This window comes from Schistocerca cancellata, chromosome 6, assembly GCF_023864275.1.
Source record: "Schistocerca cancellata isolate TAMUIC-IGC-003103 chromosome 6, iqSchCanc2.1, whole genome shotgun sequence".
NCBI classification, from domain to species: Eukaryota; Metazoa; Arthropoda; class Insecta; order Orthoptera; family Acrididae; genus Schistocerca; species Schistocerca cancellata.
The window spans coordinates 283,902,019-283,928,950 of record NC_064631.1 but is presented as its reverse complement, the minus strand read 5'-3'; the positions used below and the strand labels follow the sequence as shown (position 1 = coordinate 283,928,950).

At 39.5% G+C, this 26,932-nt stretch overlaps 1 protein-coding gene across 1 annotated transcript in view; it reads right to left on the bottom strand.

Annotated features, from left to right (window-relative positions):
- Positions 1 to 297: 297 nt before the first annotated feature.
- Positions 298 to 26,932, bottom strand: part of LOC126088116 (transportin-1) — a 178,659-nt gene continuing 152,024 nt past the window's right edge. The window contains exons 17-20 of the mRNA XM_049906215.1: positions 19,190 to 19,265; positions 13,525 to 13,699; positions 11,187 to 11,307; positions 298 to 447 (exon numbers count right to left, since the gene is read on the bottom strand). Coding sequence (XP_049762172.1) covers positions 11,200 to 11,307; positions 13,525 to 13,699; positions 19,190 to 19,265 — 359 coding nt within the window. The 3' untranslated portion in view covers positions 298 to 447; positions 11,187 to 11,199. The remainder of the gene's footprint in view (positions 448 to 11,186; positions 11,308 to 13,524; positions 13,700 to 19,189; positions 19,266 to 26,932) is intronic.

The window sequence follows — 26,932 nt, the reverse complement described above, 5'->3', positions numbered from 1 at the left end:
ATGCAAGCCTTAAAAATATTACTCTAGGTACATCTTACAAACTAAACTTAAAGTACAGTTACTTTAATTTTTAGATGTTAACCTAATTCCACTTCTAGAACTGTCTGACATCCCACAAAATTCCAGTAGCGACTGAAAAATTTCCCTATTTTAAACATGTTAAAGCATAAAAAGTGACAACAAGAAAGAACGGAATTTTAACATAAAAAGACCATTACACTGAACTTTGAGAACCCGCTGGCCCTAGCTTCGCGCCCCTTCCCCTGCCCCCTCCCTCCCCGCCGGCCCACCCCCCACCCCCCCTGCAGCTCGAGGCCGGGGTGCCGCCATGTTAGAATTGCGGCGCAATCCAGGTGTGATGCGGGCCGTGGAGCATCAGCCGAAGCATGCCACTCTGCCGGTAAAGTGGTTTCACCCACCCCCCCTCGCTGCTCCCCCGTGCACCACCTGCAACAGAGAAGATGTCAAAAATACTGTTCCCCTGGGTACAAAACAATAAAATATAGAACTGACTTAAAAACTTTTTTACTGATTGGAAATTAAGACTCTGCATTACATTCTGCTGGTTTTGTCTATTGTTTGCACTTAGAGGCATGTGACTGTGATTTCCGCCTTTGTGTAAATTATTGATGGCTGTCTTGTTATAAAAATATGATTGAAGGGAAGACACCTTGTGCTGTCTGCACCAAAGCCACCACTTGTTTCTGTATAAGTTTTACGAATGTGAGAAGCAGAAACAGGGTAGGGGGGTGGAAAACAAAAACGGTGATGTTGCAATGTGTTCTCTTTAATTGAAAGTTTCTTCGGGTTTCCTCACTGCTTCTGCTGATGAGTCACACTGAGAACAGATGCAAGGCTGCAAATCAATGTCCAATATAGGCCTCAGTGCCGTGTGCCGCCCATCACAGTTACTGCCCTCAAAGACTGGGCACGTGGTGCCGTCCTTAGTAGAACAATGGCAGCGACATATATTGCACTCAGAGATGATTTTCGAACACTCGGACTCGTCACACTGAAGAATGTTCTTTGATGCAGGATGATAAAGGGTTCCACGTCCTGCTAAAAGGAAACCCATTGTGTCTATTAATTAAATGATCCTCCAACCTAATTTCAAATGCCTGTTTATAGAGACTGTTCCAAAAACTGGAAGTGTTGGCAACTATCACAGTTTTGTCAAATTTCATACTGTGTCCCTCTTTTAAGCAATGTTCTGGTACCGCTGATTTTTCCGTCTGTTGTAGCCTCTTATCACGGCGATCTTCCACGCACCTGTCATGAACTGTGCGAATCAAATGGCCGATTTAAGCCTTCCCACATCGATAAGGAATTTTGTATACACCAGGCTTCCTAAGCCCCAAATCATCTTTCACAATGCTAAGTAATGCTCTAATCTTTGAAGGTGGATGGAACACACTCTTAATGTTAAAATTTCTCAAAATTCTTCCCATCTTAATTGATATGCCCCAAGGCCACTGACCTATGCTCCTCTTCATGCACCTCCGCTGATGGTCCAAACTCCATAGCCCGACGAATCTGGTTCCCCAAGTATCCATTTTCCTTAAAAAACAGTCATCAAATGCACAAGTTCATGGGTTAAACTGTCCACGTCGGAAGTGCAAGTAGAAATCCTCAGGATGTCCCAGAGTACCATCTGGTTTTTTGTAAACCATAACGTCCATCCCATCACTTTCAACCTCCATGGTAAAGTTAATGCTGGGGTGAAGACAGTTGAAGTTGTCCAAAAATCGGTTGAGAGCATCACGTCCATGGCGCCAGACAGAAAACATATAATCTACATACTTCCATCTGCATGTTGGTTGCAAAGTTGAAGTCCTCAGTGCCATATCCTCAAAGTCCTCCATAAATAAATTGGTGAATATGGAAAGGACTATCCACAGCTACTCCATCATTCTGCTAAAAAAATGTTGCCATTAAATAAAAATGTCGATGACATGTCTCCACACTATCCTTTCTTTCAGGAGTGCTACTTCTGCAAGGTTTGCAGGAGAGCTTCTGTAAAGTTTGGAAGGTAGGAGACGAGGTACTAGCAGAAGTAAAGCTGTGAGGACGGGGCGTGAGTCGTGCTTGGGTAGCTCAGATGGTAGAACACTTGCCCGCGAAAGGCAAAGGTCACGAGTTCGAGTCTTGGTCCGGCACACAGTTTTAATCTGCCAGGAAGTTTCAAGAATGGATAGCTTTGAGAGATTAAATACTGAAGGGAGCAGAGGGTCAAGTAGGTAATAAGACGAGGGCTAGTAGAAATCCTTGGGTAACAGAAGAGATATTGAACTTAATTGATGAAAAGAGAAAATATAAAAATGCAGTAAATGAAGCAGGTAAAAAGGAATACAAACATCTCAAAAATGAGATAGACAGGAAGTGCAAAATGGCTAAGCAGGGCTGGATAGAAGACAAATGTAAGGATGTCGAAGCATATATCACTAGGAGTAAGATAGATACTGCTGAGAGGAAAATTACAGAGACCTTTGGAGAAAAGAGAACCACCTGTATGAATATCAAGAGCTCAGATGAAATACCAGTCCTAAGCAACAGAAGAGAAAGCAGAAAGGCGGAAGGAGCATGTAGAGGGTCTATACAAGGGCGAAGTACTTTAGGGCAATATTGTGGAAATGGAAAAGGACGTAGATGAAGATGAAATGTGAGGTATGCTACAGTGTGATGAGTTTGACAGAACACTGAAAGACCCGAGTCTAAACAAGGTCCCAGGAGTAGACAACATTCCATTAGAACTACCAATAGCCTTGGGAGAGCCTGCCCTTGCAAAACTGTACCATCTGGTGGGCAAGATGTATGAAACAGGCAAAATACCCTCAGACTTCAAGAAGAATATAATAATTCCAATCCCAAAGAAAGCAGGTGTTGACAGGTGTGAAAATTACCGAACTATCAGTTTAATAAGCCACAGTTTCAAAATACTAACGCGAATTGTTTACAGACAAATGGAAAAACTGGTACAAGCCAACCTTGGAGAAGGTCAGTTTGTTTTCTGTAGAAATGTTGGAACATGCAAGGCAATACTGACCCAATGATTTATCTTAGCAGATAGATCAAGGAAAGGCAAACCTACGTTTCTAGCATTTGTAGACTTTGAGAAAGCTTTTTACAATGTTAACTGCAATACTCTCTTTCAAATTCTGAAAGTGGCAGGAGTAAAATGCAGGAAGTGAAAGGCTATTTACAATTTGTACAGATGGCAATTATAAGAGTCGAGGGGCATCAAAGGGAAGCAGCGGTTGGGAAGGGAGTTAGACAGGGTTGTAGCCTATCCCGTATGTTAATCTGTATATTGAGCAAGCAGTAAAGGAAACAAAAGAAAAATTTGGATTAAGAATTAAAATCCATGGTGAAAAAATAAAAACTTTGAGGTTTGCAGAAGACACTGTAAGTCTGTCAGAGACAGCAAAGGACCTGGAAGAGCAGTTGAACGGTATGGACAGTGTCTTGAAAGGAGGATATAAGATGAACATCAACAAAAGGAAAATGAGGATAATGGAATGTAGTTGAATTAAATCAGGTGATGTTCAGGGAATTAGATTAGGACATGAAACACTTAAAGTAGTAGACGAGTTTTGCTATTTGGGGAGACACTGATGATGGTCGAAGTAGGGAGGATAAAAACAGATTGGTTATGGCAAGGAAAGCGTTTCTGAAGAAGATAAATTTGTTAACACTGAATACCGATTTAAGTGTCAGGAAGTCGTTTCTGAAAGAATTTGTATGGAGTGTAGCCATGTATGGAAGTGAAACATGGAAGATAAACAGTTTAGACATGAAAAGAATAGAATAGAATCTTTCAATGCGGAAAATTAGACGGGTAGATCATGTAACTAATGAGGAGGCACTGAATAGAAATGGGGAGATGAAGAATTTGTAGCACAACTTGACTAGAAGAAGGGATCGGTTGATAGGACACATTCTGAAGCATCAAGGGATCACCGATTTAGTATTCAAGGGAATTGTGGAGGGTAAAAATCATAGAGGGAGACCAAGAGATGAATATGCTAAGCAGATTCGGAAGGATGTAGGTTGCAGTGGTTATTTGGAGATGGAGAGGCCTGCACAGCACAGGATAGAGTAGCATGGAGAGCTGCATTAAACCAGTATCTGGACTGAAGGTAACAGCAACAACAACAACAACAACAACCAGAACAAAAACAACAACAACCAGAACAACAACTACAACCAGAACAACAACAATCTGGGTGGAATGGCGGCACCAAGATGAAATTTCTTATGCAAATCTTTGGACAATGAGCTCCTTTTCAAAAGTAAAAGTTTCTTGGGCTTAATCCCTTCTGTGGGGTCACTACATAGTCTTCCGTAAGCCAGGTCGTTGAGTAGTAAATCCATTTTAAGGAAGTAATCATCCCATGTCATTACTGTGGCATTCCCCTTGTCAGCTGGTAAAACTACTACAACATCATAATTCCTGACTGAACAAATGGTTACTCTCTGTGGAAGGGATGTCATCTCGTGGTGGTTGAGCCCGATGTAGCATGTGGGACACTTCTTGCCTTCTTTCTTCCACCTGGTCCTGTGAATAGTGGTGCATATATGGTTTGGTGGCCCATATAGGATGTCGATTTACAGTCTGGCATCAGTTCTCAGTGGGACTTATCAGCAGAAGAAGCATTCTCCTGAAGATGGAAAACAGTTGGATCGACGAAATATTGAAGTGAGCTGATTTTAGAATCCAGCAGGAAACAGAGACTTTCAAGACTTATTATGCCAGGAAAGCCTAATGTTCTCTTTCTCTCTGTGTAGATCACCACTCAACTGCTTTCTCAGAAAGTTAAGAAAAGTTTTCATCAATCTCAAGGTTGGTCCGAACACTATGCTGCTGTACTAAACATAGCCCTATTGGAGGTGGCACGCCACTGCCTTCCTCTAAACTGACTTACCAGCCAGTTACTTTTTGTATGTAACTTAAAAATGAAAGAATCTGAAATATCCAACTGCTCCTGTTCATCTGTGCTAGGCATAACAACTCTTCTGTAAACAGCTTTCAACTGAAGAAATCTGTGCACTGTAAAATGTTTTGGGAGTTTTACCAGTTTGAACACACAAACCAAATAAAATTTTTAGATACCAACTTCAAGACCAAATAAAGTTCCTGAACAATTCTCAGTTTCAAAATAATAACTGAGCCTCAGAAATAGGTAATTATGATTAATGACATAACATATGTTGGGTTTCTAATTTTTGTACAAATAGGTATTACAGCCCCTAAAACCTTTGAATGTGTGTGTGTGTGTGTGAGCACATTAATTTATCTGGCCTTTAAGTTTCGAAGTAAAGAAATCTAAGCACTTGATTCGTTTTAAGCTTTCCGTACATATTTTCCAACCTCCTCTTCGATCACAGATTTGGAAACACATTGGAAAAGTTAAAAATATATCAATTTTTATTTTTTCCATTGTGTTCAATACAAGTATCGAAGTAATTTCATCTTTAGTCTCATTATCTATAGTTAATAGCTTTTCCACACAATAAGCGTGTAACTTGACAACTTATTGTGATGTATTGCATGATCTTTATTTGTATTTTGTTTCTCTTAAATCAAACTGTGCATTTACAGGCTGGAGAAGCTTTCTTTAAGCATGCACACGCTATCATACTTTGAGAAACACCTCACAGTAAATCATCATGGATTTGTTATCAGAGCACCTTCCCCAGACAGCTTTCCTCAGTCCTGTGTCAGAAGCTTGAAGTTCTCTTACCAGAGATGGACAAAATTTAACTATTGGAATTTTTTCACCTTTGTTACTACTACATCCCCATTCCAAATGCACCTTCATGAATGTTGCCACTTTCCCCCAAGTTGTTATAGTCATTTTTTCATTGTAGCACCTGTATACGAAGTAAAAGCTATGACATAACTGGTCTGAAAGCTGCAAAGCACAAAACATTTTATTCCAAACTGAATGTGATAGAATATACTGTATGAAAGATAACTGCCATTTTAACAACAATAAGCTTGTGATAAGGATGAAACATGCTGTGGAATGTCGTGAAACTTCAAATAGGAATGAAAGAATACTGTTCCTAAAATCTCCAATGCAAAGAATATGACTGATATGCCTCGGTATATAATCTACTGGTTTCATCTGCTGAAGATTCAATCACGTTTGTTAACATTACAACCACCTACGTAATAGTGTGTTGGTTTACCTCTAGAACGCAATACAGCAGTTATTGTATGTGATGTGGATTTGACAAATCCTTGGCAAGTTTCTGCAAGTAAGTGGCCCCAGATATCTATGCTCTGTCAAGAAAATCCTGAAAATATGGACTGGTGGTCTCTGGGCACAGAGCTGGCACCTGATAGTATCTGAGATGTGTTCCACTGGGTATGCATCAAGCGAATTTGGTGGAAAGACACCAACTTGCATTCACCATCATGCTCCTCAAACCACTGTAGCACCAATTTGGCCTTGTGACAAGGACATTTAACCTGTTCAAAAATGTCAACCCTTTCTGGGAACATAGCGAGCATTAAGGTATGCACATGGTAAGCAATAAAGTTCTTGTAGTCTTTAGCTGTCAGTTTTGATTACTACCGTATATGCCATGGAAATGCAGGTGCATGCCCCTGTGGCATAATACTGCTTCTAATGGTCTTTATCTGGGGTGTGGTGCACATTTCAAGCAGATGTCCCCTGGATACATAGCCAGCCACAAGCGTTTACTTGGTATAACAAGAAATGTGATTCACCCAACCAAGCCACTCATTCCACTGACACACGATCCAACCTGCCATCATAGTTATGTCGTGGTTCAATATGGAAACACGTATGGGCCATCTGCTACAGAGACCTGTGCTCAACAATGCAAGGTAAACATTGTTCCGCGACACTTGTGACTGCACCAACATTTCTTTGTTTCACAAGATTTTACAGATCATTACTTATACTGTTTACAGAGGTAGCAAGCCTCAAACCTGAGGTCAGGACATCCAACACACTGTTGCCTATTAACTGTTTGTGTCCTTCAGCCACTTTCCACAGATGAACACAACAGTAGTATGTGAACAACTGTTCATTAGCTGCTTGTTACCAGGTGCTTGGCTGTATTAATCTGCTCTACATCGCCAGTATAATAAATCGCCATTCATCTCTGCTCTGCTTACAAACTTTTCTTACTGCATCGCATGTCTGCAATGCTACCAGGCACCATTTGTTCAGTCTTGTCATGTGCGGTGGTCATTGTTTTGGCTCAACTGTTTATGTGATGATATGCAAGACATCAGAAAAGACCAACTCAAGAACATTTTCACAGCTTTTGTCACATGGAACTGGAGGTAACTGGACTTAAAGCTAACAAGTAGGAAAATAAAAATTTCCCAAAACAATGATGCGGGACTGGCATTTTTGTGAAATAATGTGAGATTGGTGATTTTCATGAAATACTGTGATGTTTGTTCTTTTCTCATATAAAAAAAACACCCCACTAAATGGGTTATAATGCGACATCAAAAACAACCTGAAATTTGAAAAGACAAAAAATTCTTAAATTATTTAAACAACGTAATGGACTATGACAACATCTGTACAATATGGTTATTAGATGAATTTCAATTGCTAAGAAAGGATCCTGCACCAGGATATTAAACCCAATGTTCTATATTGAGGCATTCACAATGACAGCTATGCTATAGCAGTAACAGCAAACAAGTTTATTACAGAGTGCAGCCACTCTTTGCCTTCTATAGCTGAACATTTCGCATCTGCCTTTTATCCAACACTAGGTCTACATCAATTGATAGTAATTCATTTTCCTATCCAATAATGTGTACAGGTGTGCAGAACACATACAGAACATGTTGACTGGAAACTGCAGCAACAATGTCATCAATCTATCACATTTTTTCAATACAACATTTGTAAATCAAATGCATACGCTTAAATGATAATTTGTTGGTGTCTGCGACCAATCATGGGAAAGTATGTACATAATTATGATGCTGAGATATTACAACCTGTTACTTTAGATTATCCGTCTTGAACTGACTGCAATTTAATTAAAAAAGAGTTACATCAGACATGTTTTGCTTATATTTGTAAAGCATCATCCATGGTTATTGGAGTTTCTTTACATATTTTGCTCCTGGTAGTGCAGAATGAGAAACAGGTAAAAAAAGTGAAGTGCAAAAAATGCAGTGCAGAAAACAATGCAGAATGGCAAAAACTGCCCACCACTGATAGCAAAGATGGAAGGAGCAGAATACGCCAAGAAACACCAATAATCACAAATGACGCTATATAAACAAAAGCTAAATGTGGCTGGTGTAATTCTTTTTAATTAAGTTGTAATCAGCCCAAGGCAGATAATCTATAGTAACAGATTTTAACAGCTGCTGTGGAAGACGGGCGTGCAAACAACATATTAAGATATTACATCACTATATAGAAGGGTGGGAGAGTTTGAGACACAGGGGGTAGCAGGAGGGGGGGAGGGAAGCAGGAGGGGGGAGCAAGAGGGGGGGAGTGGGTGAAGAGAGTGGGAGTGGGAGTGGAAGGGAAAGGGGAGGGGAGGGGAAGGGAAGAGAGTGGGAGTGGGAAGGGAAGGGAAGAGAGTGGGACTGAGAGTGGAAGGGGAAGAGAGTGGGAGTGAGAGTGGAAGGGGAAGAGAGTGGGAGTGAGAGTGGAAGGGGAAGAGAGTGGGAGTGAGAGTGGAAGGGGAAGAGAGTGGGAGTGAGAGTGGAAGGGGAAGAGAGTGGGAGTGAGAGTGGAAGGGGAAGAGAGTGGAAGGGGAAGAGAGTGGAAGGGGAAGAGAGTGGAAGGGGAAGAGAGTGGAAGGGGAAGAGAGTGGAAGGGGAAGAGAGTGGAAGGGGAAGAGAGTGGAAGGGGAAGAGAGTGGAAGGGGAAGAGAGTGGAAGGGGAAGAGAGTGGAAGGGGAAGAGAGTGGAAGGGGAAGAGAGTGGAAGGGGAAGAGAGTGGAAGGGGAAGAGAGTGGAAGGGGAAGAGAGTGGAAGGGGAAGAGAGTGGAAGGGGAAGAGAGTGGGAGTGGGAGTGGAAGGGGAAGAGAGTGGGAGTGGGAGTGGAAGGGGAAGAGAGTGGGAGTGGAAGGGGAAGAGAGTGGGAGTGGGAGTGGAAGGGGAAGAGAGTGGGAGTGGGAGTGGAAGAGAGTGGGAGTGGGAGTGGAAGAGAGTGGGAGTGGAAGGGGAAGAGAGTGGGAGTGGAAGGGGAAGAGAGTGGGAGTGGAAGAGAGTGGGAGTGGAAGAGAGTGGGAGTGGAAGAGAGTGGGAGTGGAAGAGAGTGGGAGTGGAAGAGAGTGGGAGTGGAAGAGAGTGGGAGTGGAAGAGAGTGGGAGTGGAAGAGAGTGGGAGTGGAAGAGAGTGGGAGTGGAAGAGAGTGGGAGTGGAAGAGAGTGGGAGTGGAAGAGAGTGGGAGTGGGAGGGGAAGAGAGTGAGAGTGGGAGTGGAAGGGGAAGAGAGAGAGAGTGGGAGTGGAAGGGGAAGAGAGTAGGAGTGGGAGTGGAAGGGGAAGAGAGTGGGAGTGGGAGTGGGAGTGGAAGGGGAAGAGAGTGGGAGTGGGAGTGGGAGTGGAAGGGGAAGAGAGTGGGAGTGGGAGTGGGAGTGGAAGGGGAAGAGAGTGGGAGTGGGAGTGGAAGGGGAAGGGAGTGGGAGTGGAAGGGGAAGAGAGTGGGAGTGTGAAGGGGAAGAGAGTGGGAGTGGGAAGGGGAAGAGAGTGGGAGTGGGAAGGGGAAGAGAGTGGGAGTGGGAAGGGGAAGAGAGTGGGAGTGGGAAGGGGAAGAGAGTGGGAGTGGGAAGGGGAAGAGAGTGGGAGTGGGAAGGGGAAGAGAGTGGGAGTGGGAAGGGGAAGAGAGTGGGAGTGGGAAGGGGAAGAGAGTGGGAGTGGGAAGGGGAAGAGAGTGGGAGGGGAGGGGGAAGGGAAGAGAGTGGGAGGGGAGGGGAAGGGAAGAGAGTGGGAGGGGAGGGGAAGGGAAGAGAGTGGGAGGGGAGGGGAAGGGAAGAGAGTGGGAGGGGAGGGGAAGGGAAGAGAGTGGGAGGGGAGGGGAGGAGAAGAGAGTGGGAGGGGATTGGAGGGGAAGAGAGTGGGAGGGGAGGGGGAAGGGAAGAGAGTGGGAGGGGAGGAAAGGAAAGAGAGTGGGAGGGGAGGGAAAGGGAAGAGAGTGGGAGGGGAGGGAAAGGGAAGAGAGTGGGAGGGGAGGGAAAGGGAAGAGAGTGGGAGGGGAGGGAAAGGGAAGAGAGTGGGAGGGGAGGGAAAGGGAAGAGAGTGGGAGGGGAGGGAAAGGGAAGAGAGTGGGAGGGGAGGGAAAGGGAAGAGAGTGGGAGGGGAGGGAAAGGGAAGAGAGTGGGAGGGGAGGGAAAGGGAAGAGAGTGGGAGGGAGGGAAAGGGAAGAGAGTGGGAGGGGAGGGAAAGGAAGAGAGTGGGAGGGGAGGGAAAGGGAAGAGAGTGGGAGGGGAGGGAAAGGGAAGAGAGTGGGAGGGGAGGGAAAGGGAAGAGAGTGGGAGGGGAGGGAAAGGGAAGAGAGTGGGAGGGGAGGGAAAGGGAAGAGAGTGGGAGGGGAGGGAAAGGGAAGAGAGTGGGAAGGGAGGGAAAGGGAAGAGAGTGGGAGGGGTGGGAAGAGAGTGGGAGGGGAGGGAAAGGGAAGAGAGTGGGAGGGGAGGGAAAGGGAAGAGAGTGGGAGGGGAGGGAAAGGGAAGAGAGTGGGAGGGGAGGGAAAGGGAAGAGAGTGGGAGGGGAGGGAAAGGGAAGAGAGTGGGAGGGGAGGGAAAGGGAAGAGAGTGGGAGGGGAGGGAAAGGGAAGAGAGTGGGAGGGGAGGAAAGGGAAGAGAGTGGGAGGGGAGGGAAAGGGAAGAGAGTGGGAGGGGAGGGAAAGGGAAGAGAGTGGGAGGGGAGGAAAAGGGAAGAGAGTGGGAGGGGAGGGGAAGGCATCCATGTTGAGGCATTTAGTCACCTGTAGCAGAACACTGCAATACAAATTCTAGTACTGGAGACATGACATTAGCCACAGTATGGATGTACCTACTACAAAATTTCACATTAGTCACTAACCAAGTGAGTTAGTGTGTGCTGCAACTGAGAATTTTAATTGTCTCTTAGCTTTTTATTATTTTGTAGTAAAACTAATTATACTTCCTATTGCACTTTTTCATATATTTCCACCTCCAGCAACTGAAGTCACTTTTTTTGCCATACCTGTAATCTCTGTTCAGACACCATACATGGAGCCTAGTCTCTCCTTCAGCTGTGGTGGGAATTGGTCAGAGAATCGTTTCCAGTTCTCTTCACCGACCTGGTTTTTGAATCCATGCAGGATCTGGAATTTTGATGATGAAATTTTGGTTTCATGCGGAATTGTTTGAAGTAACTGCATACAAATTCGTAAAATTATGTACAAAATGTTCTACTTTGCCAAATCATGAAGGCTAAATTAAATATGTTGTTTCTTGACCATTGATGAGAAGAAAAAAAATGATGCAATACACTAACATTTCCAGAGAGTTGGTTAAGTAACACACAGCTTAAGTAAAATGCATTACCAAATACTATAGTCACAAAATTGTTGACTAGTGATATACTCTTGCCACAATTGCAGGTAATGTCTAATTTGACTGCTCCCCCTTCCGAAAATGTGCAGTATATAACTAGGTATGGAGAGAAACTGCCATTGGATATTTGTCTTTTAGCATACCTAATGAGGTCTAACGATCACAATAGACTTTACAACCTCTGGTAATCCCACACCAATGGTCATTTGGACTGAGGTCTGGGGACCTAGGTAGCCAAGCACGATGGAAATGGTAGCTCAGCACACAATCCTCACAAATGATGTGTGCAAGAGATCTGTCAGAAGTGTAACAATATGGAGTGGAGTGCCATCCTGCATAAAAGCCGTACCTTCCAGCAGAAGTTTATCAGCCAGGCTTGGGATGATCTCACTCTCTCGCTTGCTCTAACAGCAGCTCACTTTATACACGATTCCCTTGCACTGTCATTGAAGTGTTGCTGTCCCGCACCATCTGTTGGCTGGTTTTTGCACTTTTTTTCGGTTTCAATAAAACCCATACCATTTCAGGCATGTGTGTCAATTTTTATCTCCCTACATACATTATTCTGCACTTTCAAGTAACACACTTGAGTGTCACTGAGTATTACACATTGTCAGACATAACTTAAACATTTTTTATGTAGTAGCAATGAGAGCAAGCTAGAAATTAGATCTGCTTTAGGGTTATCTGCCCTTTATAAGAACAGATAGCACCTGCTACTGAAAGAGAACCACTATAATATGAATGTCACTGAAGTAGATGTTACGTACAGATCAGTAACACTTTGGGCAGCAATAGTGGTCAGAATATGTAGTCATAAATTATAAAATAAACCTTATGTAATGGAAAGTTTAGTATCGTACACAATGCATTTTTGTAAAGGCTGTTACAGACATTCACCCCTGTACAAACACGTTACCAGGAACATTACAGAACTATTACAGCCTGTCACAATGATGGCGTGAGGATACAGAATTTGGCTGAAGTAAATTCAGATATTTATTGTCTTATGCAGTAGAGGTGCAAAATTTATGTGCCCTCGTAATCTATAAATGAGTAAGCACATGTACAGTCACTCCCGTTTTAATTTTATTAACAGTGTACCGGACAAGAACTTGTTATTTATATATAGACAATATTCTGTATTTTTATTTGTTTGAGGTACTTCTTGTGTAACGTGCAGCCGATGGAGTTTGCCAGCAGACAGCTCTATGTCACAGCAGATGTTGCGTGGAGCTACCGATACCGTACTGTGTGCCAAGGAGGACATCAGGGTATTCCATTCCATGCAGAAGCAGACTTAGCCACTGCTCAAACCACATACCCTTTGTTCACTCAAGTAATCATTACTTTAAAGTGATTGAAATTAATAATAATAATAATAATAATAATAATAATAATAATAATAATAACCATCATCATCAAAATAATTAACTATCGCTAAAGTTGAGTTTCTAATAATTTTAAAAAATGTGGAAGAACAATGGTTTTCGTAAATTCAGTAAGGAAAAGAGGTTTATTTAAGATGCAAGTCTTCGCTACATGCAATTTTTTACCACTTTCAGGATCAGAACAATTAATAACCAATCTATAATACTTAGCAATGTAACATTACATCATTTTAGGAACTTGTGTGCGACATAATATTTCACTGTTAAGTCACTGAAGAACAGAAGTTTTTAGGTTTATTGGTTCCACAGTAAACAATCTGTACAAGCAGATGTACCATATATGTGCACCTGCTTAATACGACTGAACAAAACTCACTGTATTTTGAGTACTTTAGTTTATCATTTTGGTATTCAGAAGCCCAAAGCAAAAACAAACTCAGTATTACTGAATCATGAGGTTCCATAATCTGTCAAATGTTTGCTTATTCCACTAACATTACAGAGTGAATAAACAAGCAACTAGCTAACAGATGTTACAGGAGAATTCTAATGGAATTTATACCAACATACAATGAAATATAATACCATTCTCACCTTGTGAAACATTTCTTTTAAGTCAGGCTTTGGGCTGACCCATGAAGCAACTGCGTCACAAAAGAAAATGAAGTCTGGAACAACTCCAGCAGGATTGACAGTTATCATCTGACACATGCCACGAAAAGCAGAATCCTTTTCTTCATTGTCACGGATGTTTCGTAGTGATGTACACCTATGACAGTCCATAGACAACTGTATTTTAAGTTGCTTCTCATACACTGAAAGATTCTATAGTTTAAGCACCACTTAGTTCCTACCGAGACATTTCATGAAAAACTTTGTAAAATGACTTCTTTGAACTCTGATATGTATACTGGAAAATAACATATCTTGACTGAAAGACTTCACTTAACAATTTTGAGTTTTCTTGTCTAACTTTTGCTGTTGGTAGTACGAAGTACACAGATAAATTTGTTATGCACAGTACGTGGTAAATTCCTGAAACACAACTGATAAGTGATGCACAGCATCTGCTATAAGGGAAGAACATGTCTCTTCAGAGACTGCAACAAAAGTGATCCCAACTTGGAGAGCAGACACAAGAAAAGGGATGTGGAGAACTATAGAAATGTAAGGGATTATTCAGAAGAATTAATGTGAGCCATACAGGGTGCTCCAAGCCTTTAGTGTCAAAATTATATAATTTTAACAGGAACTGAAACCACATACTTTGAGATAAGTAACTAACAATCTGAAATGAACATTCCAATAGGTACAATGACGTTAGGGAGCCATACATGTGAGTCATAGCTTTGTACATGGCTCGTGTTTATTAATAAAGAACTGCCAGAGCACTGACACTGGTTGTTTTCTTTGAAAAATAACAACCATGTCACATATCCATGGTGTTAGTTTAGTACTGAAAAAAAAAAAAAAAAAGGGTTGAATATTCTCCATTTTAAAAGACTTCAAGTGAAAAGTGAGGTTCCAGCTTCCTCTTTCTACATTCCACAGCATCTTTAAAAATTTTGGATTTCAAACATACTTTCTTTAAACACACTTTCTAACAAGGAACTCACCTCTCACTTCCACAAGCTCTCCTAAATTTAACTTGCTCACACCCACTAATCCATTGCTGTAAGTCACTCAAACCTACCAATCCCCCCCCCCCCCCCCTCTTGCTTATTCTCAGTCACTCAATCAGCCCAACACACTGTCATCATCTCTGTCTCCCTCTAACTGTCATAGTCTCCTTCAGTCTGCCAGACTACTACTGTATCCTTTCACTGTCACTGCATCCCTCTTCCTCTCTCTTACTGCTACTATCCCATTCATTCCTTCCCACTGCTTCTGTTGTCTTCTCACTATCACTAACTCTCTCTTCCACGTTGTCTCTCATTATCACTGGATCTCGCTCACTTCCGCTTACTCCTGTTTATTCCTATCCCACTAGCACTGTCTCCTTCACTTTATTTCTAGCACTGTTGTCTTAACTACCAACTATGTTCTACTGTCACAGTGACCCCTTCTTTCTCTCACACTGCCATTGCCTTCTCCTCCATTTCCATGCCACAACCACTGTCTACTATCTTCCAGTATTCATGACTTCTCTTTCCCACTGCCACTTTCTGCTCCTCTGTCAGCATAAAAAAGTGCAAATATGTTTGCACACCAACATTTTTGGGAAAATTTTTTAAAGGCGCTGATGAAGGTAGAATGAGGCAACTAGTACCCTACTTTCCAGTCAGTATTTTAAACAAGAACATACTGTACTTGACTTTACAGTGCTCCAATAGGAGCATTTTTCTACCAGTTCCCTTTCTTTGTCTGCCCAGCTGAGCAATCACCCTTATGAAATGAACTTTATGCATCACCAAAATTTTGCTAGTTTTCTTATGTGAAACTGAAATAACACAAAACTAATTTTACATCTCAGACTAGATTTCAAACAAACAAAACTTTTGCAAGTGCTTCAATACTACAATGTGGAGTTCCCAAAACCTGTCTGATGATAACATACAGACACTCTCTCTCTGCTACGTAATTTTATAAACTATTTTCCATTTTACAAAGGATTTCACATGTATATTTGAAGTGTACAAGTCAGGTAACTGGAAAAAAAGATATAGATATAAAGAAAATTTTCAAAGTTGTTTGAGATAGGGATCTTAGGAATATATCATAAAAATTAGAGCCATTTGCTGTGTGCAGACATCTAAGAAACCACAATTCAGTTTTCGTACAAGAGCCATGGTTTTGGGGTATTTCTTGATAACAAATGAAGACTTCCGAGAACACGAAGATGGCATTTCTAGATAAAAGCTTTGAGAATATACATTAAAATTTGCCCCCTTAAGGTGCGCACTGACCCTACTGAATGCAGAAAGAACCAACCAACATGCTCCATTTGCTAACTCTGGATGAAGTGTGCATAGTCAAACGTTGACCCTGTACAGCATGATGGTTGCAGTTAAGACCATCAGTCTGTTGATTGTATAAATAGCCCCTAAACAAAGGACTATCTGAAACACCTGACCTGAACAATAGAACCCAAGGCATGAGGCCTGGAAAAATATTTTATGTGTAGCAATGTGGAACACTTTGGTAGGACATGTTCTCACATGCATACCGATGTAATGCATGGTGAAGCGGGATGTAGTATTTTGAAAGCTGAGCATGTTTATAGACTTTAAGTTTCACAACGAATGCCAACCCTCAATTTGACTGAATTTATTGCTGTGAATAGAATGATGCAAGGAACTGCATGTTCAGGACACAGAGACTGGCAACGATTTCCTATGAACTTTATGGACTATTTGGTTGCAGAGATGTAATGAATGAGAAGTTTATCGCGTAGTGATAAGAAAAACCTGATCTAATGACAAATGAAGCTATAAAAATAACACAATAGGCATGCTTCTCTTATTAGACCATGCATATACTACCAAATGCACAGCAAAGAAATTTAAAACTAACTCTGAAAATTTGTTTTCTTATTCATCTGCTGATATTTTTCACATTTCAATAGCTTTGTGTAATAAAAGCAGCCCTACTGAAATTTAGTTCAATCAATGGGTATTTGACATTCTTTCCTTTCCATTACTGCCAAAAGATTGTAATTTCTTCCCCTTGGAAGAATTGTGCTGAAATCTGTTATGTTATCTGTTGTCTAGACTTTCAGAAACAAAGCTCAACCGAGGTACAGAAATAATTTAATGTAGTCATATTCATCTCAATGTATTGTTCCAGTTCTCTACCACTTTCCTGACATTCTTTTACATTTTTCTTATCATGTCTATTTTTTAAAGTCACCTTCTGCCATTAGTTTCACTGCTTAGTAAATCTATACTATTGCCGTGGTTGTTGTAACACAAGAGTCCACATTTAGCCTGTAAAACTCTGTATGTTCTCGGCACCATTCATCAAAACAAACTGATTTCTAATACACACCGTTACTGTTTTTACTTGAGCAAAAATCAGACTACTGAGTTAATTAATTGATGCTAATGATCGTAATCATACTACAGCAGTTTGTTATAAGAGTTCTCTGAAGATAAGTTTGTTGTGCTTATTAAATCTTTACCATACTACTTTGCTCCATGTTATTCTCATTTACCAATACAATATGGAGAAGTTAAGGCCATTATAACTCAATTTTTCTTTCTGCACTTTCAGTGTTTTGCTTTGGTATACAACTACAGTAATTACACAGGCAACTGCTTATCTGGTAACCAGTTTTTTTCTCATAATACTTTTCATCACAATTCCTTTGTTTCCATCAACTATTTCCACAAAGTCTTGGGCCCGTCTTTACATACGTGAAAGCAGATCATTAACTTACAACAAAAACTGTTCACATGATGTAGGTTCCTTTGAACATTTAATGTAATCCTCAAACTTCAAGGCACTAAACAGTTTACTTGGTACCCAAACCTCTGATGAATTAACACCTTACACTTATCATGAGGGTGGGTGAAGGAGTCACCATTTCTGAGTGCTGACACATAAGGAAAACGTGTGATCAGTAATGTTCTCGTGGCCCCAAGTTGCATTTCAACCACTTTAAGTGACTCAATGGACTTATTTTGTTCAAGGTATATAGAAAATAATATGACGACTAGGGCATATCAGTCACAAACAGGTTCTTTACTCGCACCCTTACTTTCAACGTCGTCAGGTTCCACATATTTTAAATGTGCGCTAATTAGAAAATTTAATTATTCTCCTGTGCTGCTGGAGCAAAAATTTTTACTTATCAGATGATAGCATTATCAATAACCACAAAATGGTATTTCAGCTTCTTTACATCTGATCCATTAAACAATTAAGCACGTTACAATTCAGTTCTTGATATGATTAATAATAATAATAATAATAATTTTGCCACAAAATTCAAATTTCTCCTCACTTCCTATTCATTTCTTGCCCAAATTCGAGCTAGGTGTACTCCCTTTGTATCCATGTGACTACGACCTCTTGGCACCAGTGGCAATAATAACACGGCTATTATTTGAGCTTGTCATACTCTTTCTTTACTGAAAAATGTGGTCACAATTTAGCACATGCTCATATTATACTAATTAAAGGAAAAGTTTCCTGCGTAACTACCAAATTAAATCAGGCACATTCTGAGTTTTGTACAAAAACAATGTATAAAACATAGATGCAAGTGACAGCAACTTCAACATTGGCAATACACACACATTTATAGATCATCAATCCCTCACATTTTATCAAACTCATACTTTCAATATCACTGAAAAATGTTATTTTAAACAAAACAAAAAAACCTAAATACTTTAATACAGCAACAAACACAGAATAAAATTCTTGGACCAAACCCTCATCCAGGTACGTGAGTGCTAATTATGCCTGATGAAGAAAATATTTCTGAAACAAACACAGGAAAACAATGTTTTCATGCTAAAGTCACGATACTGTTATTAATAGAAAGAAACACTGAAAAATTTTCACTGAGTATTAACTGTAAATCATACACTGCATCTTTTCATTACAACCAAGATAACTAAATATAGTACTAAAGTTTTTAATACTGACAGTGAGTTTAGTAGAAAAGGATTTCTTGCAAAGCTGGAATAATTTAGTTGGCGGACTGACAAAATTTAACACATTATGCGTAAATTATGTTCCATAACAATTTTGACACTCAATGATGGTAACTCTCTCACTGTGCCTAGTTTATTTTAACAGCCCGAACAAGCTCAGCATACATTTTCCAAAACTGCTGCACAGTTTCTACGACAACTATGTGCCCATTATCAATGGCAGACAACACATACTTTGCCTATTGTTCCTGAATCACTGAACACTGCTTTATCCAGTTCGAAAATCTAAAGTTAAATAAAAAAATAACTATGTGTAACTGTTGTAATGAAACAATAAATGATGACCTTTGTTAACACATGTCAACCATGATAATGATAGTGAAAGAGTCACTACCAACGAGCAGTTAATATTGGATGTTTTTACTCTACATAAACATGGAACTGTCATAATGTTGCAACACTGAATTAAAGAAAACTTAAAAACAGAACACAAAATTTAACTCTTGACAGTGTTCCAAAAACATTACTTAAAAAGAGAAACAAGAATGAGCATACTGTAATAACCTAAATAATGGTAAAGGTGATAAGAAAAAACATACTAATAACACCAATAATAATAATAATAATAATAATAATAAAATAAAGGGGTTACACACCACTGGCGCACAAACTGCTGTAACAGGGGTGCGACGTCATGGGGGCACACATAACCTAGCCGGCCAATAGTTATGGCTACAGCGCGAGCGAGCGAACGATCGAGCGGGTCGGGCAAGAAAAGAAAAAACAAACAAAAACAATAAATAAGAGAACACAATAACTTAATATCAATATTCACCTACCTAAATACATTCTAACCAGAATATAACAAGTATCATTTTAACAGTGCACATTCTGGAAAACATATTCAGCACAGCTCTCACAAAAATAAAAAAAAGTAAAACAAATTCAAGTACTAAATGAGGTTGCAGAAGAAACTTTGATGAGATACGAGTACGAAACACATGCATTAAGTTCTTGTGAATACATCAATTCAGTTCCTTGCACTTTTTTGGAATGTAATTAAAATTTTCATTAGAATGTGGATCTTTATAGACGAATGCTCTCAATATTCGAACATTACATTAGTTTGGTCAGCTTTCAGTTCAGTTTCAAGCACTCAGCTATGAACTGACAATGAAACTTCAAGAATTTTAATTTTCTTCATATTTTGCATTTTCTCCCAGGACTACTGCACCTAATTGCAATAAGTTACCTTGTGTTTACAATGGTCTTTAGTCTATCGCAGCACATCACATCATAACTATGATAATTGATAACAAGATGTACCATAATCTCTATCATCATCTTGCATCAATATGAGAATTAGCTTTGACTGGATCATAGTAAGGGCACATTCATGATATCTGCTAAATATGAATTAAAATACAGGACCTGAGATAGTGGCTGGGGTAATAAATGACAAGTTGTTACTTACATGTTTGACAAATGCCAAGAAAGAAGAAGAGTGTTCCCAAAAGGCAAAGTCATCTTGTGGTTTTATTATGACTTACGGAAAGTTTTTGTTGCTCAGAGGTTTTGTTCTTGTGCCGTACTTTGTGAATTACTCAATGCATGTTTGAAAATGGCAGAAAGACAGTGTGCATTGGATACTCAGTAAGTCCATAAAATTAAGACTATCACAAGCTTTACCCAATTCCTGGGTAATGAGCTTCAGGATTTAAATACTTCATTTTTAGACAATTTTACTGTAATGAACAGATATTACTTTGTCAACAATTGCTAATTTACGGAAAGATAGCATAAAAATATAGCATGTAATAAGGCACAATGGAGCACAGATCCTTGCAGTGAATAAATCAGCTTGTGAGAATAAAGAACAATGTAAAAATGACAAGAGTAAAATGCAATAAGAAACAGACTTTCACATCTCAAAAAATGACAACTATGACAGACAGGTTATTTTTACAACTGCTAGCATTTTAATGCCATTCGACACATGCTAAAGTCAATTAAATTTATGGTTTTACATTCATTTCTTGTCCTTTACCATGAAACTAATGTTTTAACTGTGAATCACTGAAAGCTGAAGGAATTTTTTTCTACCTGTTTTACACCAATCATCATCACATTTGGAAAAAACTTTACCGATGTTTCAACTGCAACCTCTTGAGAATATGGCTTGTGCAGTATTGTTTTCTACTCTTTCAGGTTACTGCCCACAAACTTTCTACTGTACTATTAACAGCAATGGTTTATCAAATAGTTTAAAAAACAAGACAAAATGAAGAAGACAAGTTAATTTAATTAATACATTGAAAAAGAAACAATTAAAAATCTGCAAGACAAAGTGCAAAAATAAATATTGCTGCCTACATTTATTATGCCTGAAATATAAGAAAAATTAGATCAGTCTCAAACAGCTTTCTACAAAAGTAACAAAACTTTAAAAATCAACTACTGCAATTGCAAATACACTACAGCAGAATTGAAGGTAACAGGAATCATGGCAGCTCTGACAATCTACCTTAAACACACACTGACCTATTACCAGACTTTACATAACTGAAAATTGGTAGCCATTTCAAGAGAGTGAAATTAACAGCATAGCCTTAGCCCTTTCTATCTTTAAAATTTGAACCACCGAGTTGAGCACAGCTTGTGTAGAGCTAAGGAAGAGTTTCATTCAGCTCTCGTTACATGACACCTTTTATGTCGAGCTCGTTGCTTGTACTAAGGTTTTATGAAACTAATATGCTTCTCTGAAGAAGTGTGCTGCCTCTTAATTTTGCCTATAATCACGTGAACAATGAGTGTTCGAAACACTATCAGAGATTCACTGTAACAGCTGTGTGTTTTCAAAGGCATAGTGTAGCTTCAAGTGTGTTCCAATAACTTTGCCAAAGATTTTTACTGACAGAGAGAGAGAGAGAGAGAGAGAGAGAGAGAGAGAGAGAGAATGCGTTTCTAATGACTGAACTAAAAGGTATGATCCCAGAATGTAAGTAGTGGCCAGCCCGCCAGTCTTATGTATTTAGCAAAGTTGCGAATAAAGCTGTACTGTTTATAGAGCCATGAGAAAGAAATTTTACACACTTGTGAGAAGGAAATAGTTAATTAAAATTAATAGTTAATTAAAAAAGTGAAAATGTCCAAAAATCTACAATAAGAAACTTATTATGGGATCTAAGAACTGGAGATAATTATTTTACAGGAAGACAATTATGAAAGTGTTTATTGCACTAATAATAAGAAAGCTAGTGCCTCCCCCCCTCCCTGCCCTGTGACAAAGTTTTTTCATTACATCCTTTTGACAACAGAGAATATGAAAGTACAGTTTGTCAGTTGCTTCCACTGGACTGCCTTAATGAGTTTTCTCGACCTGCAGCACACAATATTTACATCATACACACACACACACACACACACACACACACAAAATCAATCAATTTACATGTAACTCACATCACCTCACAGTACATGGTTTTTTTAACCCTATGCAGTGTCATTGAAAGACTTAAAGAAAGTACTCTGGACATTTACTTATGTGTCGCTTCACACAACTGAAGTAGTACAAAGTGCATCTAAAATTCAGTACCACTTAAAGAACTGTAGATATCCATTTTAGATGGAGACAATTATGAATGTGTTTATTGCACTAATAATAAGAAAGCTGACCCCCCCCCCCCCCCCCCCACCAAACACACACACACACACACACACACACACACACACCAAGAGAGATAAATTACTGGTGCCACCACCAAGTATTTTCTACCCCTCTGTGCAGAATGAGTCATACACCCTCTTCCTTATTTGCATATTAAGATAATCCAACTGAATTTTTATGCTGTCTTCATATCCCGTGAAGATATTTGAAAGGTATTTCATAACATTTAATGCAACAAGAAAAATGGTTTTGAAGCTTCATTACTGGTGATTTAACTCAGTTGTACAATAATATAGAAATTCTTCATTTTAAAAATGTTTTTAACCCTATGCCAACCATTCCCAGATACTACCTGAACTGGACTGGACTGGAAAGTGTCACGTCTATTTCTGCGAAATTCACATGTTTCTTTTTTGTTTGGAAATGATTATATGTACAAATTTAAAAGTTTCTCATGCTACCTGAGCGAAGACAAACAAAGCCTTCATTCTCTGAAACTGACTTAAGAAAGCATTGTTTGGGAACTTTCTGACTGGAATGTCTGCTTTTCCAAAAACTTCAACACCTTTTTCTTCCGAAATGGCCTATGTCATCTACATTTGGCTGTATTTAAGCTTCGAAAAATGATTGTTCTGTTGAAAAGCTGCAGCATTTCCCGTTTGTGAACTGAATGCTTCTCTGGTTTAAGGTGTTCCTCGACATTATTTGTCTTTTCCCGCTCCATTCAATGATTACAAAATCTGCAGACTATTAATTTCGCCCTTTCGCGGCCATTCATAGCCATGTGACCCAAGCTCGACAATGCTGAGGGTCGAACTGACAAGGCACTTAGCTTAAAGAAGAACCGAATGTACGAAATCTATTTTAACGTTACGAGACGATTTTTAGTGCAGTCTAAAAACATTACATATTTTGTTTTTCAAGTACAATAGCACAGAGTTCTAGCACTATAGGCTCAAGTGTCAGATGGCCGTGAGTGTAAACTGACTAGAATTTTGACTGCCTTAGGGGAGAGGGGAGTGGTGCAGAGAAGCAAACCCCACCAATGCCTCCCATTCACAGGGCAGCAGCAAACACACACTTGTTCTGCGAAAGCAACTGAAACATTGTTACAGAGATCGCCGACTCCTTTTGGTGTCATGTGGCAGTGAGCATTGTAATCAAAATCCATGATGGACCAGGATTAGTCATTTCATCCATTTCAAAATAAGAAAACAACGAGCAATTTACAACACAAAGCATCTGAGGATGGCTACCACACAACTGTTTATTAAGGTTAGCAGAGTATTGTTAACAATGTAGTTCAGGCCCAATCTCTTAGCAGTATTCAATGCAACCACAGTTCAAAACATGTGCCACCTAATTTGCCATGTTAAAAGTGTCCGCTCCATGTATTTTTGTTATAAAATGGCAGGTCCCATGCCTGAGTCCTACATTGCATTATTTGGCGAGTATCTTTCATAGCTCATTCAACCTCCCTCTATTGGCATGGCACCGTATCATTGCGCGAATTACTAAATTCGTTATGTTCACTCACTTTTTATTTTGCAAACAGATTCTCACTCACATCATCTTTCCAAACTGGGATGACGTACAATACCAGCAACTGAAAATCTGTTGCATTTTCAATATCTATATGCAGACAATAAAGCTATTTCTATCTATCTCTGATAAAATAATTCATCTGGACACAATTCGCTATGAAATAGTGTAATTTAGCATTTTAAGGTATAATTTGCATCTATTTAGCATTTATCGTGAAATGCTGATTTTTCTGGTCCCTACTAATGATGATTCTATGGTCTTCAATAATATAAGTACAACACACACTGCTGCAACTCATTTATGGACATTTTGGTCCAATTCTTTACAAATTAACATTTATTTTCCTTCGCTTTCAAAATTTTCTTTCCAAAATGTATTTATAACTCCTGTTTACTGTCGAATATTCAGTACTCATTATTACCACTGCTTCATATCAATGTGCCTCTGTCTACTCCAATTTATTTGTTGAAGACATACCTATTACAGGAAACCCCCTTCTTATGTGTTTACACAATTGTTAAGTGGTTCACTTTTAAATTACACTGCCTGCTTGATTAATTTGGAATTTTACAAGCCCTCACTGCTCGGTGTTAAAAAATGTTGTCACCTTACGTCATCCTGTATGGGCAAGAAAGGGCACTTTTACTTATTCGAACAATACAACTTGCACTCATACTTCTGTATAGGCAAGAGAAGGCACTTTTACTGATTGGAACAACATACCTTGTATTTACGAATGCAGTATCAATTAAGAATTGGCTATATGACTGGCAATAACCATATTACTATAGAAACATATTCACTATACATTAAGCACTGTACCTATTACCTTCATTAATTGCCAGTGAGATGGAAACGCCAACCAGTACATAAGGGTCATTCCACGTCAAACCGCCTAATTTCTGAACATTTTCCTGCTTGAACATAACATATTTCAATTAAATTTTATGTGAACATTCACACATATCCAATGAACGTTGGTAAAGTTAAGTGTTCGTTGAAGCAATACTGGCTGATTATAGTTCCTTGGTTGACTCCACGCATGACTTTCCACAGAATTAGCTCAATTTTCTGGTTGGTTGAGCTGTTATATCTTGGGCAATATTTTATTGAAAGAAATGAAACTTAGCCATCTTTTACAACTTTATGTATTCTCTTAAGAATTGTAACGAAAACAAGTTTACGGGCCATATTCAGCCAAAAAATTATAAATGAAATCACATGGGGGAGGGGTTGTCTTATTATAACTCAGGGACTAAATGTATGACAAATATGAAATTTGGCATGTAGTAACTCAACAACACAAGGTTTTCAGACATGAAGTTTCATTTATATAGCACTTTGCAATACTGGATAAATGAAGTGCAAAATTGAAGATTCTGTAATCAGATTAAAAAATCAGGCAGTTAGCTTGGACCTCAGTCAACATAACCTCATTCAAACATTATTCGATTTGTGTCTGCATCATAAAGTTGTTCTTGATTGAAAATGTCAGTTTACGAGCCTAAGTCTTGTCATTTGCAGGAGGTGTTACTGCTTTGTTTCAATATGCGGCTGTGTCTCATCGAATGCTCTCATATGGTAAAAATGCCATTAGTGAAAGAACGTGTCGCAAGTGCCTTCAAGAACGGTGATTTTAACATGGTAGACAGGCATTGTGGCGGAAGGGAGAATGTTTTCAATGATGCACAATTGGAGACATTGCTGAGTGAAGACTCGCATCAAACTCAAGATGATTTGGTACGATTAGTGGGAGTGACATAGCAAGCCATTTCAAAATGTCTCAAGGCTATGGGCATGATTCAGAAAAAAGGAACTTGGGTCTCGTGTGAGCTGAAACTATGTTTCTGAACAGTTGCTTCGGAGACAAAAACGGAAGGGATTTCTGTATCGCATTGTGACCGGGGATGAAAAATGGGTTCATTATGATAACCCTAAATGCAAAAGATCATGGGGATATCCCAGCCATGCTTCCATGTCGACAGCCAAACCAAATATTCAAGGCTTCAAGATCACGCTCTGCATTTGGTGCGACCAGCTCAGCGTTGTGTACTATGAGGTGTTAAAACCAAGCGAAACAATCATAGGTGCTTATTATCAAATAGAATTAATGTGTTTGAACAGAGCATTAAAAGACAGATGGCCACAATACAGCGAGAGACATGAGAAAGTGATTTTGCAGCACGACAACGCTCGACCCCAAGTTGCAAAAGAGGTCTATGCGTACTTGGAAACATAAAATGGAAAGTCCTACCCCACCAGCCATATTCTCCAGACATTTCTCCCTCTGACTATCACCTGTTGAGATCAATGGCGCATGGCCTGGCAGACCAACACTTCTGATCTTCTGAAGAAGTCAGAAATTGGATTGATTCGTGGATCACTACAAAAGATGAACAATTTTTTCGACGCGAGATTCGTTCACTGCCCGAAAGATGGGAGAAGGTAGTGGCCAGCGATGGAAAATACTTTGAATGACACATGTGTATCCAATTTGTTTCATTAAAACTTCAAATGTTGGGGGAAAAAATGGCGGAAGCAAAGTTGTACACTTTATATAAAACTTTACAAACTGGGCTCATTAGAAAGTCCAAGGGTTTGACACGGAAGAAAGTGTATTTGATTGTCCAATGCAGGCTAACAATGCTAGATAATTTTAATCAAAGTGGTGGCACAAAAAGACCGTAAACTTAGCATTCTTGTATATAGCACAAAGATGTGGGATAAAAAATTTTATTCACCTACTATTTTCCAACAATCTACAAATTCGTCAAAAATGTCAATTTTTGTGAAACGGTGAAACTAGGGTACGTTCGACACTTCTTTTACAAATAACGTTTTCTATTAATGTTGCAAAACCAGTCTTATTTGTATTTTAAGTGCAGACAATGGGATGCTGAAATGTAGCCTGTTGCAAAGGTACATCCCCCCACATTTGTCCATCATTTACAGGCTTAGTGCACATGAAACACCTAATGTGATTTTCAGAATGCTTGAAAGTGTGCTCTTTCCAACCATAATTAGTTTGAGATTAATTACAGAAAATGATTTTCTAAAAGCAAACTGAATGTTATCTATTTCTGTAATTTTGTGAAAAGCAAGCTTTAACTGTTTTTGTAGAAAATAGGAAAGCAGTATGTGAATTATTTTTATATCAGAAAACCTTGCGTTACTAAGTTATTACGTC